Source organism: Periophthalmus magnuspinnatus, chromosome 17, assembly GCF_009829125.3.
Source record: "Periophthalmus magnuspinnatus isolate fPerMag1 chromosome 17, fPerMag1.2.pri, whole genome shotgun sequence".
NCBI classification, from domain to species: domain Eukaryota; kingdom Metazoa; phylum Chordata; class Actinopteri; order Gobiiformes; family Gobiidae; genus Periophthalmus; species Periophthalmus magnuspinnatus.
The window spans coordinates 13,010,109-13,025,088 of NC_047142.1; the positions used below are offsets into that span (position 1 = coordinate 13,010,109).

The 14,980-nt window shown below is 41.3% G+C and overlaps 1 protein-coding gene across 1 annotated transcript in view; it reads right to left on the reverse strand.

The window, feature by feature from the left end:
* vcpip1 (valosin containing protein (p97)/p47 complex interacting protein 1) overlaps positions 1 to 11,211 on the reverse strand; it is a 22,500-nt gene extending 11,289 nt beyond the window's left edge. Inside the window, exons 1-6 of the mRNA XM_033982042.2 lie at positions 10,863 to 11,211; positions 5,634 to 5,726; positions 4,871 to 5,360; positions 3,141 to 3,456; positions 2,519 to 2,615; positions 161 to 1,601 (exon numbers count right to left, since the gene is read on the reverse strand). Of these exons, the coding sequence (XP_033837933.1) occupies positions 161 to 1,601; positions 2,519 to 2,615; positions 3,141 to 3,456; positions 4,871 to 5,360; positions 5,634 to 5,726; positions 10,863 to 11,033 (2,608 nt within the window). The 5' untranslated portion in view covers positions 11,034 to 11,211. The remainder of the gene's footprint in view (positions 1 to 160; positions 1,602 to 2,518; positions 2,616 to 3,140; positions 3,457 to 4,870; positions 5,361 to 5,633; positions 5,727 to 10,862) is intronic.
* Positions 11,212 to 14,980: the final 3,769 nt, after the last annotated feature.

Genomic DNA, 14,980 nt, shown 5'->3' on the forward strand with positions numbered 1-14,980 from the left:
TCATATTCAATGAATATTGTGATTTAAAATGTGCAAATTATAACACAATGATCCACTGGTGTTATAGATCAAAACTATATAGCAGGCTCAAGCCCAATATTTCTTCTATAACATCACGATATGTATTTGGAGTTTGCAGAGTAATCAAGCAGAACCTTACCCATAAGCGTGGCCAGCAGGCAGAGGGAGGACATCTCCAGGTCGATGCTGTCCTGCAGCTCTCGACTGGCCCGGCTGGCCCCCGTCTCCTGGCTCTTGTTTGTGGCAGCAGAGTGGGAGCTGAGGGGCTTCTCCTCTGGACCTTTGCGCACCAGAATCTCCACGCTCACTCGGTCTCCATGCTGCAGCGCCACCGGCTCGTTCTCCTCTCCATCCTTCGGAGGGAGCAGTTCTTTGGGCGGGAAACCGTGGCGGATACACTGCTGTGATGGAGGCACGTTAAACTCTTTTGCTATGCTTTTTTGCAACTCTGTAAACGTCGTGTTAGCTTGTAGCGTTAGCATAGCCTGTCTGCCGTCGCTGGTCGTCACACGCAGCTTCTTCTCCTTATTGGATGAGGAAGACGATGGGGATTTTTTGGGTGTGGCTGGAGCGGACGAGGAGGGGGAGGAACTATCTGGAGAGACACGCCCCTCGCTCATCTTTTGCTCTTGTTTGAGTTTGTCGGTGCGGCGTTTCTGTGACAGCCCAGCTTGCTCGCTGATACTTTGCTGAAGGCTGCGCTCGGCTTTACTCATGGTTAGCTCTTCCTTGTGCAGAGTTTTGGCTTTCTGACCCGTTAGAATGATTTTGGTCGGAGGGTGAGAGTCAGGCGGAGGTTCAGACTCAGAAATGAGTGGAGCATGAGCACCATCTATTGTTACAGGATTATACTCATCCGGGTTCTTCTTTGCCGTGTGATGCAAGATGGTATTGACCACTTTTTGAACCAGAATCTCACTCCCAAATTCTCCAGGGAAGTGTTTCGTGACTAGCTTCATGGCTACATCGTAAACATTGCTATTTAAAGAAGGGTCTGTCTCGTATTGAAACCAATAAACAGTCTCCCTGACTACACGGCCCGCCCACTCTAAGGTGATTGGGAAGGCTTCAGGAAGGTTGTCATACTCTTTGCCCTCCCAATAGTGTTTAAAGCCACAGCCGCATTTGCCTCCCTGAGACCTGCTGTGGGTCCTGTCTCCGTCCAGATAGACAACGGAGCCGTTGCCGCGGACGCGCCGCACGGACGTGCCATGACACCAGTTGCAAGTGCTCAGAGAGCTGAGCTTGTAGTCAGGCACCAAAGTGTCTCTGTGTGGATCATAGGAGCACACCACACTGTTGAGGGGGAAGCTGTAGTTCTTGTCCGGGCGCAGTTGTCCGTGGGTGGACTTGGCCAGGTTGTAAAGTTTGCCTCCTGGGGAGAGCCACTCCGGTGGCACGTGCAGCTCGGACAGAGCTCCACAGAGCAGGCAGCGGTGGAGTCGATTCTCCTGCACACACTTCTTAGCAGCTTCGGTCACCTCCTCGGGCTGGATGCCAATGACTCCAGTGCGTCGGTAAACATACTGGTGAACATCAGCCACCAGGGACGGGTGGATGCTGTGCTTCTCCATAAATACCTGCACAGACACAATTTACTCAAATAACTTAAAAAAAAGAAAAAAAACAAAACACATGTTTATTAATAGAAGTAAAGCATGTGTGCAATTTGTTCAAATGTTCCCACATGGAAACTGCCATCTCAGTGATGTTAAATGTTTGTAATGTGTCGTAATGTCTTGTAATGTCAACATAGATGTCTCCAAAGGCTAAAAGCTAATCTATTATACATTTTTCATAAGTATTATCTAGGAGTTATACATTATTTATTTATTTACACTGCCTCACATAAAAAGTGACTTGCATAGGTTTATAGTTGCGGAAGAACATTGTATTCACGAAAACATAATAATTATGCCGTAATTACAATACAAGTTTCTCAGAATTATGAGATAATATAGCCTAACTTTATCAATCACGTAGCTTGCTGCACAAGCGTACAGTAACGTGCCACACTTCCTCTGTTTGGAGCCTGCTTTTGTGCCTGGACTGCCACTGATTCCCGGCTCCCTCCTCTTTCACAAGAGCATGCAAGCCTTCACCCACATGGAGATGTTTGTTCAGGAATGGCAACTGTCAGGCTATGGTCATGAGGATGCCATGGCTTGTTTGCTCCTTGGCTGGTTCAGGTGCACTGCGCAGTCTGCACACACGCATGTGGTGAGCTAAACATATGTTCTGCGCCCAACGAATCAGAAACATGCTGCTTTTACACTGGAGCACTAAAAAATACACACACGTGTCTGAAGCCTATTAAATTCATTTTGGATCCCCATGTGGGTGAAGTCTTTTGTGCTCCGTGATGGCACAAGGAAAGAACCTGTGACACCACAAAGCTGTGTGTGGCACTGCCTAAACACTGCATAGTGTTTATGTAAAGGCCCAATCTTCTGCAGAGAGTGCAGATGTGGCAGATGTGGCAGATGTGCAGACCCACCTCCTCCATGGCGTTCACCAGCCTCATCAGGTACTTGTCCTGGAGGCTACGGTCACCCCCAATCACACAGCTGCCATCTGCCTCCAGCTTGATGTACCTATGAGTGAGTATAGCGTAACCAGAGTTTACTCACAAGAGTACCCTATAGTACCTATTCAACAATTTATCTTCAGTAAGATAATATCCTCCACAGAGAACAGAATTCCCCACCTACATGTTGTTTTGTTGTAAAACCTCCCTTTAGTTTACCAGTTCAGATTTCATAAATCTAATTTAATTGTGATATTTCTGTCTATTATTGCGATAAGGTTTACAATACATGTTTAAAAAGTAGGATTCTGTTCAGAGTGCACATTGTAAACAACTCTTGGATTAGCATTGCCATTTCAGGGAAGACAAGAATCCTAGATGTGTTTCAGAGGTCTAAGGTACAAGATTTCTCTTTAAATAAAACAGGATATTTTGTTCTTATGGATTTGTTCTTATGCACACTGAACTAAATCATGATATTCCAAACACTGTCAATCCCAATCACAGATATTTATTAGAATAATCTCACACAGAAACATGTCCATAATGGTTCACTGATGTGTCTGTATCTAGTGAGCATTGTATGTTGTACCTGGGGATGAGCTCCTGCGGCACACCCCACGCTTTGGGCAGGAGGCGGGAGGGCAGCTTGGGCAGCACCGTGTTCTTGATGCCCACCAGGGGGATGTAGTGGTTGCGCCCTGAGCTGCTCCAGGCGATGCAGATGGGCTTGTTGAGCTTGCCGTCCTTGGCACGGCACTGCTCCTCTGGCACAAGGCCAGGCAGGAAGGTGGCCGAGTAGTCCCCGGAGCTGCGCATGCCGCTCAGGGAGTCCAGCAGGATGATGGGCCGGTGTAGCACGTTGGCCAGGCCAAAAATGTGGATGTTCCGCAGACCCAGAGGAACACCTGCCCACAGACAAGGTTTGGTCACCAGATTAAAACAAACCCATTGTCGAATCATTAGGCCGTAAATACATTTTTATAGCATAGAGCAACTTATGAAGGAGAAATGTTATAAATTTGCAGTTACTATGTTCTATAGTTGAAATGGGGCACATAACATAGTGTTTCCCACTGTGATAGATTCAAATACAAAATAATATAATTAATTAAATATAGTTACATATGTTTGTTATTATATGTTGGCACAAGCATAACGCATCATTTGTTTTACCAAATTTTTGCTCCGCTTGACTATAGGAGTGAAAATTAGTTTATGGGGAGCCACCAAAGTCTCCTCTAATGGGAAACAGTGCACCAGGCCTATGTATGAATGTGGTGAGCTTCTGCAAGTCTGTCCCAGGGTAGTTCTGGCTACTGCTACAGAAGTGGCTTACCAAGCCCATGTATGGAAAGTGAATTCATTTTGTATGAAACTTCAAAGCAACTTTGAGTATCTGGAAAAGTGCATTATTGTTATTAAACTGAACACAAGGAAAGTCGTTTGTGTGATAACCTGGATTAATTTTAGCATCATGTAACAAGGCAAACAATTAGCGTTTTATATTTATTTTGGTGAACAGCGGACATAGCTTCTGAGATCTGATGAAATAAAGTGCTAAGCAGGACAGGGTCTGGTTGGTACTTGGATGGAAGACCGCAGAGAATACAATGCACCAATAATGCATGGTGCATATGGAAATTTTAGGCCCATACCCATATTATGTGAAAACCTTGGGCCGAATTCTAAATTTTTTTTTTTTACAAAACAATAGGTTTATAATTTATGAAGCACTATGTTTAGAGATAGGCCTGTAAGCTACAATATATGATTCTTTATTGTGAATTGTTCTGCCTCCTCCTGTAGCAGCAGCAGCAGTGATTGTTCAGTGCCTCCTCCACAGCCCCCTGTACTCTCTCCACAGTCACTACGCTATCTTCTCCCCCATTTAACAATTAAAACTAACTTGCAGGCAGTAAACATGTCTAAACTGATCATTTAGGAGAAAAACTAGTTTTGTTTGCTGCGGGTTGTGACTCATGAGTGCATAAGTTGCACATTTATTTAATCAAATGGATTGTCTAAAACTTTTCTAGAGCCTTAAAAAGTCCGTAATTTTGTGCTTACTGGGTCTTTTAACGTAGAATTAAATCTGGAAAACAGTTTACACTCTGCTCTGTTAGAATACAGCAGCAGCATCTCTCTATCCCAGATCACTGCTCCATCTACAGAGCCGTTTTCTTCCTGCTTATGCCAAGCAATGACAGGGTTAAAACCCTTTCATAACCAATACACAATATAAGCCAACGGGTAATGGTGCTTTTGGCTGATACCAATATTGGGCAGACATGTTGGTGCTCCCCTCCTTATACGCCATACCTTCTGGAGGGACAAAGAGAGGGTCACACTCGTTGATGATGTCTTCCCACTCTGCCGCATCGATGAAGTCCTGAAACAGCGCCTTGTAGCGGTCTAGGTTTTGCTTGAAGTTGTGTTTGAGGTTCTCCCGAAGTGCATGCCAGAACAGCTCCCTCCCCACCAGCGCCCGGGACACAGCGTGCACCAGACAGTGTCCATCCCCGTCCACGTGCACTGGGATCAGGCACTCGCGGCCCCCATTGGCCCTCTTCACCTCCTCCAGTGTGTCGTGGAGATAGATAAGGCTGCCCGAGCGGTCCTTGCCATAGCCCACCGTGGACACGTGTTCTGGCTCGATGAGGAAGGCGCGGTCCCCTAACAGAGAGCAATCAAACATCTCGCCCTGGTTCATGTCACGTAGCAACTTGGCCTTGCCGCTCTGCTTGTCCATGCCGTAGCGTGTCAGCACCGGGGACAGGAGCTTGCAGTGGTAGTTGGACAAGCCCATCACCTGGGAGAAGCCAACAGTGATTACGGATTTAAATCAGGGTGAATTATTGATCAAATCTGTCGTTAAAGTGCAATTACAATACATTTTATCTTATTGTCTCGTTATGTGTAAAAGCTGATAGCTCTGCAGTTTAGACCTCTACAAAATGTTCTGAAATACATGGCATTCCTGGTTTAGTAACTCCGGATAAACCCGGGGTGCGTTCCAGAAAATGTATGAAAAGCAAAACAAACACTGTAGCCTTATGTAGAGAACATGTGGCGATGCCTTCACCTTCACCAGCTCCGTGCCTTTCTTCGGGGCAGAGCTGACACCGAGCAGGGCATTCCTCAGCAGGTTATGGAGCACCACATCAGGATCTGTCACCTGCAATCACAAAGGGTTAGGATTAAATGAATCTGAGAAGACAAGAACTTAAAGGAAACATGATGCCATTTTTCTTGCACTAAACTATAAACATTATCATTATTTTACATGTTGTTGTTAATAATAATAACAATAATAATAATAACAAAAATAATGTTTATTCAGATATTTGATTAATGATAAAATGCATTAGGTTCAAACAAACGATAATCAAGAGATACATGAAGGCAAATATTTAAATTTTCCAATCATGAATATAGTCTTCAGCACATTATCGTAAGTTCCTTCTTCAACATACTTAGCTATAATCATTTCTTTATATCTTTGTTTAGACATTTTCATATTTGTTTTTGTTTTTTTAGGTCTTCACTCATACAGTTCCATATTCTGACCCTACAAACTGAAATACAAAAACTTTTCTTCTGGCCATGTTAAAGAGTTATAGTCCCCTTTAAAATATAAGCTCTTTTCAGTTCAATAAAATTTGAATATTGTTCAAAAACAGCTTAGTAATATTATTCATAGCCCTCTCTAGCAAGCAGCACTTTTATATGTTGCTGCTTTTACATGTTGCTGCTTTTACAACACCAGAAACTAACACACATTTATGAGACAACCATTCTGCATTGTTTGACAAACTTGAGCCGAAAATATCCATCGTAAGTAACATACCATGTGAAATAAAGTACTGAATGGAGTTTGTGTTAGTTTGAATTTGTATGAATCCCTGTTTGTGTCGACTTTGCTATCTCTAGGTTAGCGCTAGCCGAACAGCATTTTGCACAGCTGATTGCACAGCTTGCTAGCACTGGCACATGGCTTTACAACAATCATGAATTAATCTGAATACCTATAACCTCCTAGGACCTGGTGTCCACATATGAGGACATTATACTGCCTTGGTTTAATAATTATCGTGATAATATCATTAATCACAATTATTTTGGTCACAATTTTAATATCATCTCTATTTAAGCCTAAAATACAGTATAATACAGGGTTAGTCAAACATGCATTCGGTCAGAATACAACTTTGAGTAAGACAATGATGAGGAAACACTGGTAACATGGTTAAATGATCATAAATGTTGATTTTGCATAACACATTAGTATATAAGATATATAAAAGTATTAATGACAAACTGTGAGTGTCACTGTTGTCAATTATTCAGACAGTATGGGTGGTCAATATACAGTGGTCCCTTTTTACAGTGTATGAATGTGCATTGTATTCTGCGTCCTGATTGGCTGAGGGACCATTGCCAATCAATCTCCTCCATGCTGTGTCTTCTGTACAGTACAGATGTGTTCAGCCAAATTTACATACCGGTAAATGTTCGATCACAGTGTGACTCTGAAGTGCTGTGTGTTTTCAAGTTTTCTCCCCGACAAAACCCACAATGTTGATGAAACGTTCTGCACCTACAAATTTCAGAAACGTTTTGGACTTAAGTGTTTCTCTTTACAGAGAGGCCACCTCTGCGGAGACTGCTGGAGCAGAGACACGTAAATAACACATTTAAAACTATTATCGAGGAAGGGGGATATAATATACAAAGGTTTGAACTTTGAGAGTGTTTAAACAATAGAGAAATGTGAGAAAATGTTAATCCCTGTCTGAGAAAAGTGTATACAGTGTGTGGTGAGGCATTTTACAGCCTTAAAACATATATAATAATTGTAAAAAATAAACCTGACCTCTTCGCGGATTTTGCCTATTGCAGACTATTTTTACAATGTAAACCTCGTGATAAATGAGGGACCACTGTACCATGGTTCAAGAACATTATTTATAATTCATTCATTCATTCATTAACCATTGGATTTATATAGTTCCATACTCTGTGGTGGTAGGATAATATTGTAGCCAAAGCTACCCTGGGGCAAACTGACAGAAGTGAAGCTGCCAAGATGTGCCATCCGTCCTAAATAAATTATACTATCTTTAAGGGGTATTTATTGGCACCTACTACATCTCCATCTCCCGAAAGTTCACACTTCACTCACACTGTGATTTGTTAAATCCACCTGTCACTCACTCAGAGCCTCACAGAGGCTGTCCAATAGAAGTGGATGAGTGAAGTGTCTGTGTTTGAGTATAGAACTGCATTAACAGAGGCACTGAATCACGATGAAAATCACCAAATACAAGATCGTCATGGAGACCAAATCACATTAGATTTGTATCATCACAGCCCTAGTTTTGCTCATTTGCCTCACCAGGTTAGATGAAGTGCCACACAATATGTAAAGAAGTTGATGCAGGAAGAGGAAAACTGTTTTAAAATGTGTGGAGACGGATACGAAATTTGGATTTTGTCCATTGGTTTTATTGACTATTGGTTTTCAGTGTCAAGAAAGATAAATGATGACTGATTTGCATAAAAACAAGATAAAGTCGTCTGCATTCCTTGTGTAAAATGAAGAAGGGGCCTAAGCTTCCTGCTAAAATCAATATGTTATGACTTCATCCTCTCCCATCCTCAGCAAAATGTAAACTGTTTGCATTTATGTTGAAGATTAAGAAGTCAATGAATGTGTCTGCAGACCCTACTGCCAGCCGACTGCACAAAGCAGGTTTAGATTAGTGAAAGTTTCAGTTCAGTAAAAGTTAAAATGATAGTAAGTAACTTCCTGGGTTTGGAACATCAGCTGCATGATTCAATGGAAATAGAAAATGAAAACCATACTACAGAACATTCTCTGTGGAGACAGGTACATTTTATAACATACTATGGATTATTATAGCCAAAGGAAACATGGAAACAAGCAGGAGGAGGCTTTCCTTCAGGCCAAATAAGAGTCAGGTTTGTGGAGATGCAAGCCAGCTCGCAGTAAGGCACATGATTTTCTATGTTTTTCAGTGTAATAAACACATCCATAACATCCTTTTATTTTAGTCTATTTTTTGGGCAAAAAAGTTACAAGTTGTTTCTATGGTAATGTTTTTCTGTTGGCTATAGTTGTTCTTCATAGAGAATGTTCCAAAATATGGTTTTAAGTTTCTATTCCATGGAATCATGCAGTTGATACATCTCCTACAGAAAGTTGCATGGTGTTGCTTTAAGTGGAGCTCATGTTTTGCACAATCACATTGCACAGCTGGTCAGCCTAACTGAAACACAGTACAATTTCTGTAGGAATATCAATGTTTTGTCCCACATGCCATATGTCTGTACAACACATACCTGCAGCTGATGAGTGCAAGAGGATCAACTGTGAACTGTAGCTAGCTTTTTATGTTGTATCTCTCTATCTGTCTATGTCAGACACCCACATCCCAAACCATAAAATAACAAAAGGAACTTGAACTAAACTCAAAAGGCAAAAACAACTAATCACATGTTAAACTGCAGATTGGAACATGACCAGAGCAGTCAGCTAGGGAAATAACAATCCAGCTTTTTCAGTTCTGATATCAATACTTTGACTTCAAGTATCTGCAAATACCCGATATTAATCCTTACCAGTGTAGAGATAGATGACATGCATTTCCTTAAAGCTCAGCTCTTATTACACAAGAGATCCAATTGTGTTATGTAACTGTAATTTATCCTTCAAATAACTACTGAACAGCTTTGTATGAATAAAAGTTCACACATTATGAGAAATTCTAGGCCCAAATCAGCTTGTAAATAAACATTACATTACAACCATTTATACATGTCCCTACAGGGCTGGCCGATATGGTAATAAAAATCTAATCATGATCTCATTCTTGTGATGATCTGCTATTTTGGTCAAACCTCCGTATCATACGTTTTCTCATGAATGCAGCTCTATGCTCAAATGCTCACCCACTCCTCCTATTGGTCAGCCTCAGCAATGCTCTGAGTGATTGACAGGTGGATTTAATCAACTGCAATGAAGTGTAAGCTTCCAAAAGAAGCAGATGACTTTAGCTACCTCTTCAAAGCAACAGACACCACCTTTTACATCATGATAAAATAGAAATTGTGATCTGGCTCTAAGATCATGATGTTAATTTTTAGCCTATCATACTCCCTTACATCTCTATAACAGGCTGTATGTAATTATGGATGCCAAGAAGGAGCTCAAATTATTGAAAATCTATTCATACTGTATTGAAGGACAGGTCAAATGCAGAGGACAAATTTCCTTACAGGGACAAAAAAAAAAGTGTACCTTAACCTTAAAGGTCCTATATTACACCCAGTTGACTCTGGTGAGCCTATTGGTGGTACCTCCTCACAAAATGCTTTGTTCCACCTTGTGATGTCATGATGCTGTAGTTTTAAAGTTAACAGCTACCTTTAAAAATACAGTGGAGCACTTTCTATATCATCACATGAAATCACAAGGAGGAACATAATGCTTTCTGTTTGAGAGAAGAACTCAGCCTAAATATGCTGTGTCAGTGTGTTAAATGTGTGAATGAAACAAAACACAACTCCAGGTATGTTTTTGATGAGGAAACAACATTATAACATAGATCACAAAACAGCGTAATATGGGATATATCATCTCTTGCCTCAATTTACAATGCAACTGGATTTTTAGACTACGGAGGCCATCCAAGTCTTCTCTGTACAGGCTAGATAGGACACACTGTTCAAATTTAATTTAGGAATGTTATGCATAAAATCTGACCAGCCAAACAGGCTGATGACTGAGGTTTATGGGCCTGTCACGATAATTAAAATATTGACTTATTGTTCAATATATGAAAGCTGGAAAAATATATTTTGGGGCTCAATATTTATAATGTGTGCAATTTCTTTCCAACACTGGGGAGATTTTTGCCATTTGTATGTAATAAGGTAAGATTTGAGCTGTAGGGGGTAAAATAAATCACTTCTTTGGCTAATTATTGGTTACTTCTGCTATGTATTTGTTGCAGCTCATGCCTTTTAATGATACAATATATTTTAAAATAGGTTTACTGGGACTGCCCTGTTTTATATTAGTGGTATAAAGTACTTTCAATAATACTGCTTATTGCAATATTTCTCTGTAGCAACATATCGTGCTCCAAAATGTGTTATCATGATAGGCCTCCTTGTTTGCAGCCAGAATAATAAAGGAACCAAGCCGCATTTGGCATCTCCCATGTCGGCCAGTGTATGTCCCCAAACCCCGGTGATTAGCCCAGCCCGGAGCACAGCGGTCACCCACCTCTTCTACGCGGAGCAGGCTCTTCTGTTCGTGCCGCTGTCCACACTCGGTGCACTCGATGCTAACGCTGCCGTGCGCTGGGAAGAAGAGCCGAGCCTCGCACCTCGGATCCGGACATGTACCGGACAGAATGCGCTTGTCCTTCTTCTTGGAGCCCTGCAGGAGCGACATGGCGGCGGATCACAGCCCAGTCCGACGGCCGCTTTCACTGGGTCATGGTCGTGTTGTGGTCCGGAGGCTGTCAGGGGAGCTTTGGCCCCGCTAGCGACAATTATCAGCAGAAAAACACAGGAACAACACGGAAGCGGCTGCCTTGACTTTAGCGACGGACTGTTGCTAGCTACGTAATGATGACGCGGCAGTTTGGGTAGCGTAGTGCGGAGAAGTGGACGTTTGTTTTTTATTTATTAAAGCGTATATAATATTAGCTTTCTAGCAATATGGTTTAAGTGGTTTCATAGAAAGATAAACTAATAACAGTTTAAGTTAATACAAACGCACCAGGGAACAAATAATATGAGTACGTTTACGTCAGGAGGACTACATTTCCCACAATGCAACATCAAAGTGTAGTGCCTTTTGCTGCGCCAGGAAGTAGATGGGCACAACAGGGACGTAAAAGGCTGGGTTTAGATTCCTCACAGTTTGCTGTCATTATTGATATTAAAAATAGTTAAATAAAGCCAAAGTGACTGACTGGGACTTTCCAAATCACTGTTTACAAGGATCCCACATACACGGCTTTAAACAGCTCAACAGTGTCCTCTGCTGTCGACATGAAGATACGGCAGGCAATATATTAAGCACAGGGTATTATGCAAAATCAAATATTTTAGCTTTATATCTTGTTTTAACGCTGTTTTCTCATCAAAAACATGCCTGAAGAGGTTGAAGTTGAAGTTGCCATCCATGCATGAGTAAATAATAGGGCATTGAAGTATTTGCTGCAGAAATTATGTCAGTTTTGAAAGTACTTTTACAAATCATTTTAAATCGGCTAAGTGTGAATGTAAATTTTGCTTCTTTATAAATAATAAAATACTGTACTTCTAAAGACAAGATGCAAATTGTGTTTAAGCTGTATACTGTTTAGTCCAGCCTGTAGAACTGATGTAAAAGAGTGTTAGATTAAAAAGACAAGAGACATGGCTAAAATGGATAAGTCTCAAACAGGAATTTAATTAGTCTATAGTTTTTATATTTATCTGCCATAAAATAAAAACAATAATAAGCAAATGCTAAGCTTCTTAGAACTGCAGATAGTTTTAACGAGCCCTAAAATAAATTAAATCAAAGTCACAAGAAACTGGCTAATCAGTGACATTGCACCCACAACCTGTGCAAACCTTCTTTGTTGAGTCTGTAACAGTACATCTGCACAGCTCATTACAGTTACAGTTTGTTACAGTAAATATACTTAGTTTACTTAGTTAATGACCACCCCAACAACCAATAATGACCTATGACATAAGAAGGCTTACAAAAAAATGTGGGTTGATAATAATGATAATCAACTTTATAACTGAAATTGTTTGTATGTATATGGTTTTGGTTGCGAAAATTATTATCCAGGAAATTTAGAGATAGAGATAGCTCTAACAAGTAGTGTAGTCTACTGATACAAATTCTATCGTAGCTGAACCTGGGATGGCATTATCTGGTGCACACAGAGAACACATAATATCAGTGCCATTTGAGGTTTATTGCAAAGTTGAGGAGCTCAGTTTCTTTTCTAATTGTATGTTTTACAAAGTTTTTAGTCCAGTTTCCACAGCACAGAGAACAGTTTGAATAGATACCTCACTCTCTGCTGGCTACAGTAGAAGTGTGAGGTAGAACATTTTTGAACTGCAGACGGTCCTGTGTACCACCTGAAGAAGTTAGTGTTATGGGTCTTTTTACAGAGTGCATCTAAAGGGAAACTCCTCCAGTATTTACACAGGATTACAACAACTTCAGTGTAAAATGATCATTGGTTTAGAGTAGATAATGCATTTACCAAATATGGGCACACATATTTGTCTTGTAAAATCTCTTTTCAAAATGTCTCTGGAATGTCTTTTACAAATGTCCTTGATCTTCAGGCATCTTCTTCCTTGAAATAGAAGGACAGTGAAGGCTGCAGCATTCGTCAGCCCAAAGGGTATCCTCACCTATTCATAGAGGTCCCTGGAGTCACAAATGACGTCAGTTACCCCAAGCCTTCTGCAACAAAACCTTGATGGTAGGCTCTACCCTGGTCCAGGATAGAAAACCAGCTGTATTCTTTGAGAGAGTCTCTGGGAGGTTGTGGATCTGGGGAAGCAGGTGTCTGTCTGGCTGTTTCTTGGTCCAAAGTGGGAGTGGGAGGCACACACGTCATTAGTTGCTTTCCAAGTCCTGTCCCAGACACTGAAAGCATTTGTGACAGACTAACTGAATGGTGGACTGACACAATTTTAAAATAAGCGAGTATGAGTGCAGGTGCTAAGATATTTTATAGGAAATATATTCTTGGTTATAATTCTACTTAATTATTTATGCTTTGAAAACTGTGGTTATCAAGCCTCTCCTAAAGAAGAGCAGTCTTGATGCCACAATATTGAACAATTATCGACCGATCTCAAATCTGCTGTTTTTAGGCAAAGTCCTCGAAAAAGTTGTTTACCAACAACTTATTAACTTCCTCGAAATGAACAACTCCTTTGATGTCTTCCAGTCAGGTTTTAGACCCCACCACAGCACTGAGACTGCTCTTGTGAGTGACAAATGACATCCGCCTGAACACTGATGCAGGCAAAGTCTCAGTCTTGATGCTGTTAGATCTGAGTGCTGCCTTTGACACTGTGGATCATGGGATTCTCTTACAGAGACTAGAGGACTGGGTGGGCATCTCTGGTACTGCACTAAACTGGTTCAAGTCCTATTTAGAAAACAGGGAGTACTTTGTTGAAATTGGAAAATGTATATCAGATAAAATGTCCCTGACCTGTGGGGTACCCCAGGGTTCAATCCTGGGACGCAGCAATAATGTGTCCTACCACAACTATGCAGATGACACTCAGATCTGTGTCTCACTGGCAGCAGGTGAATATGGACCAGTGGATTCACTCTGCCACTGCATCCAACAGATCAGTGTGTGGATGCAGTCACCTCCAGTCTCTCTCTCTAAAACCTTCAAATCAGGCTAGAAATCTAGGGGTAATAATGGACTCAGACTTGAACTTTAACAGCCACATCAAATCAATAACATCTGCAGCTTTTTACCACCTAAGAAACATTGCAAAAATCAAAGGTTTACTGTCAAAACCAGACTTAGAGAGACTTATCCATGCATTTGTCTCCAGTAGGTTAGACTACTGTAAGAGCCTGCTCACTGGCCTCTCCAAACGAGCCTTAACACAGCTGCAGTACATCCAGAACGCTGCTGCTCGGGTCCTGACTAGAACCAGGAAGTACGAGCACATAAGTCCTGTGCTCAGGTCTCTGCACTGGCTTCCTGTAGCTTAAAGAATAGACTTTAAAACAGCTCTGCTTGTGTATAAGTCTCTCCATGGCCTAGGTCCAAAGTATATCTCCGACATGTTAGAACCATCTTGCAATTTGAGGACTTCAGGGACCGGCCTCCTGCTGGTGCCCAGAGTCAGGATTAAACATGGGGAATCAGCGTTTCAGTTTTATGCAGCTAAAACTTGGAACAGTCTTCCTGAAGATGTGAGACAGGCCTCTACTTTGACAATATTTAAATCCAGGCTCAAAACGGTTCTGTTTAGCTGTGCATACGACTGAAAGGTTTTTATTCTGCACTCTTCTCCTTTAATGGTAATTTTATGATGACAAAAGAAACATGGACTGATGGACTTTTATTAGACATAGTAAAGTGACAGGAAAGCATTTGAGAAGTGACAGGAAAGTTATGGGAAAAGTTCTTAAACTGAGCAAGACAGTGTTTAAAGAGTGCAAGAGAGAGACTTTTTAAAGGGTGCAAACGAGTGGGTGAGAGAGTTGCAGATTGGGTGATTATTTATGTTTTGATTTGTGTGATTTTAATGTCTTTCTTATTCTGTAAAGCACTTTGAATTACCTTGTGTACGAAATGTGCTATACAAATAAATTTGCCTTGCCTTATTGAAGCATTA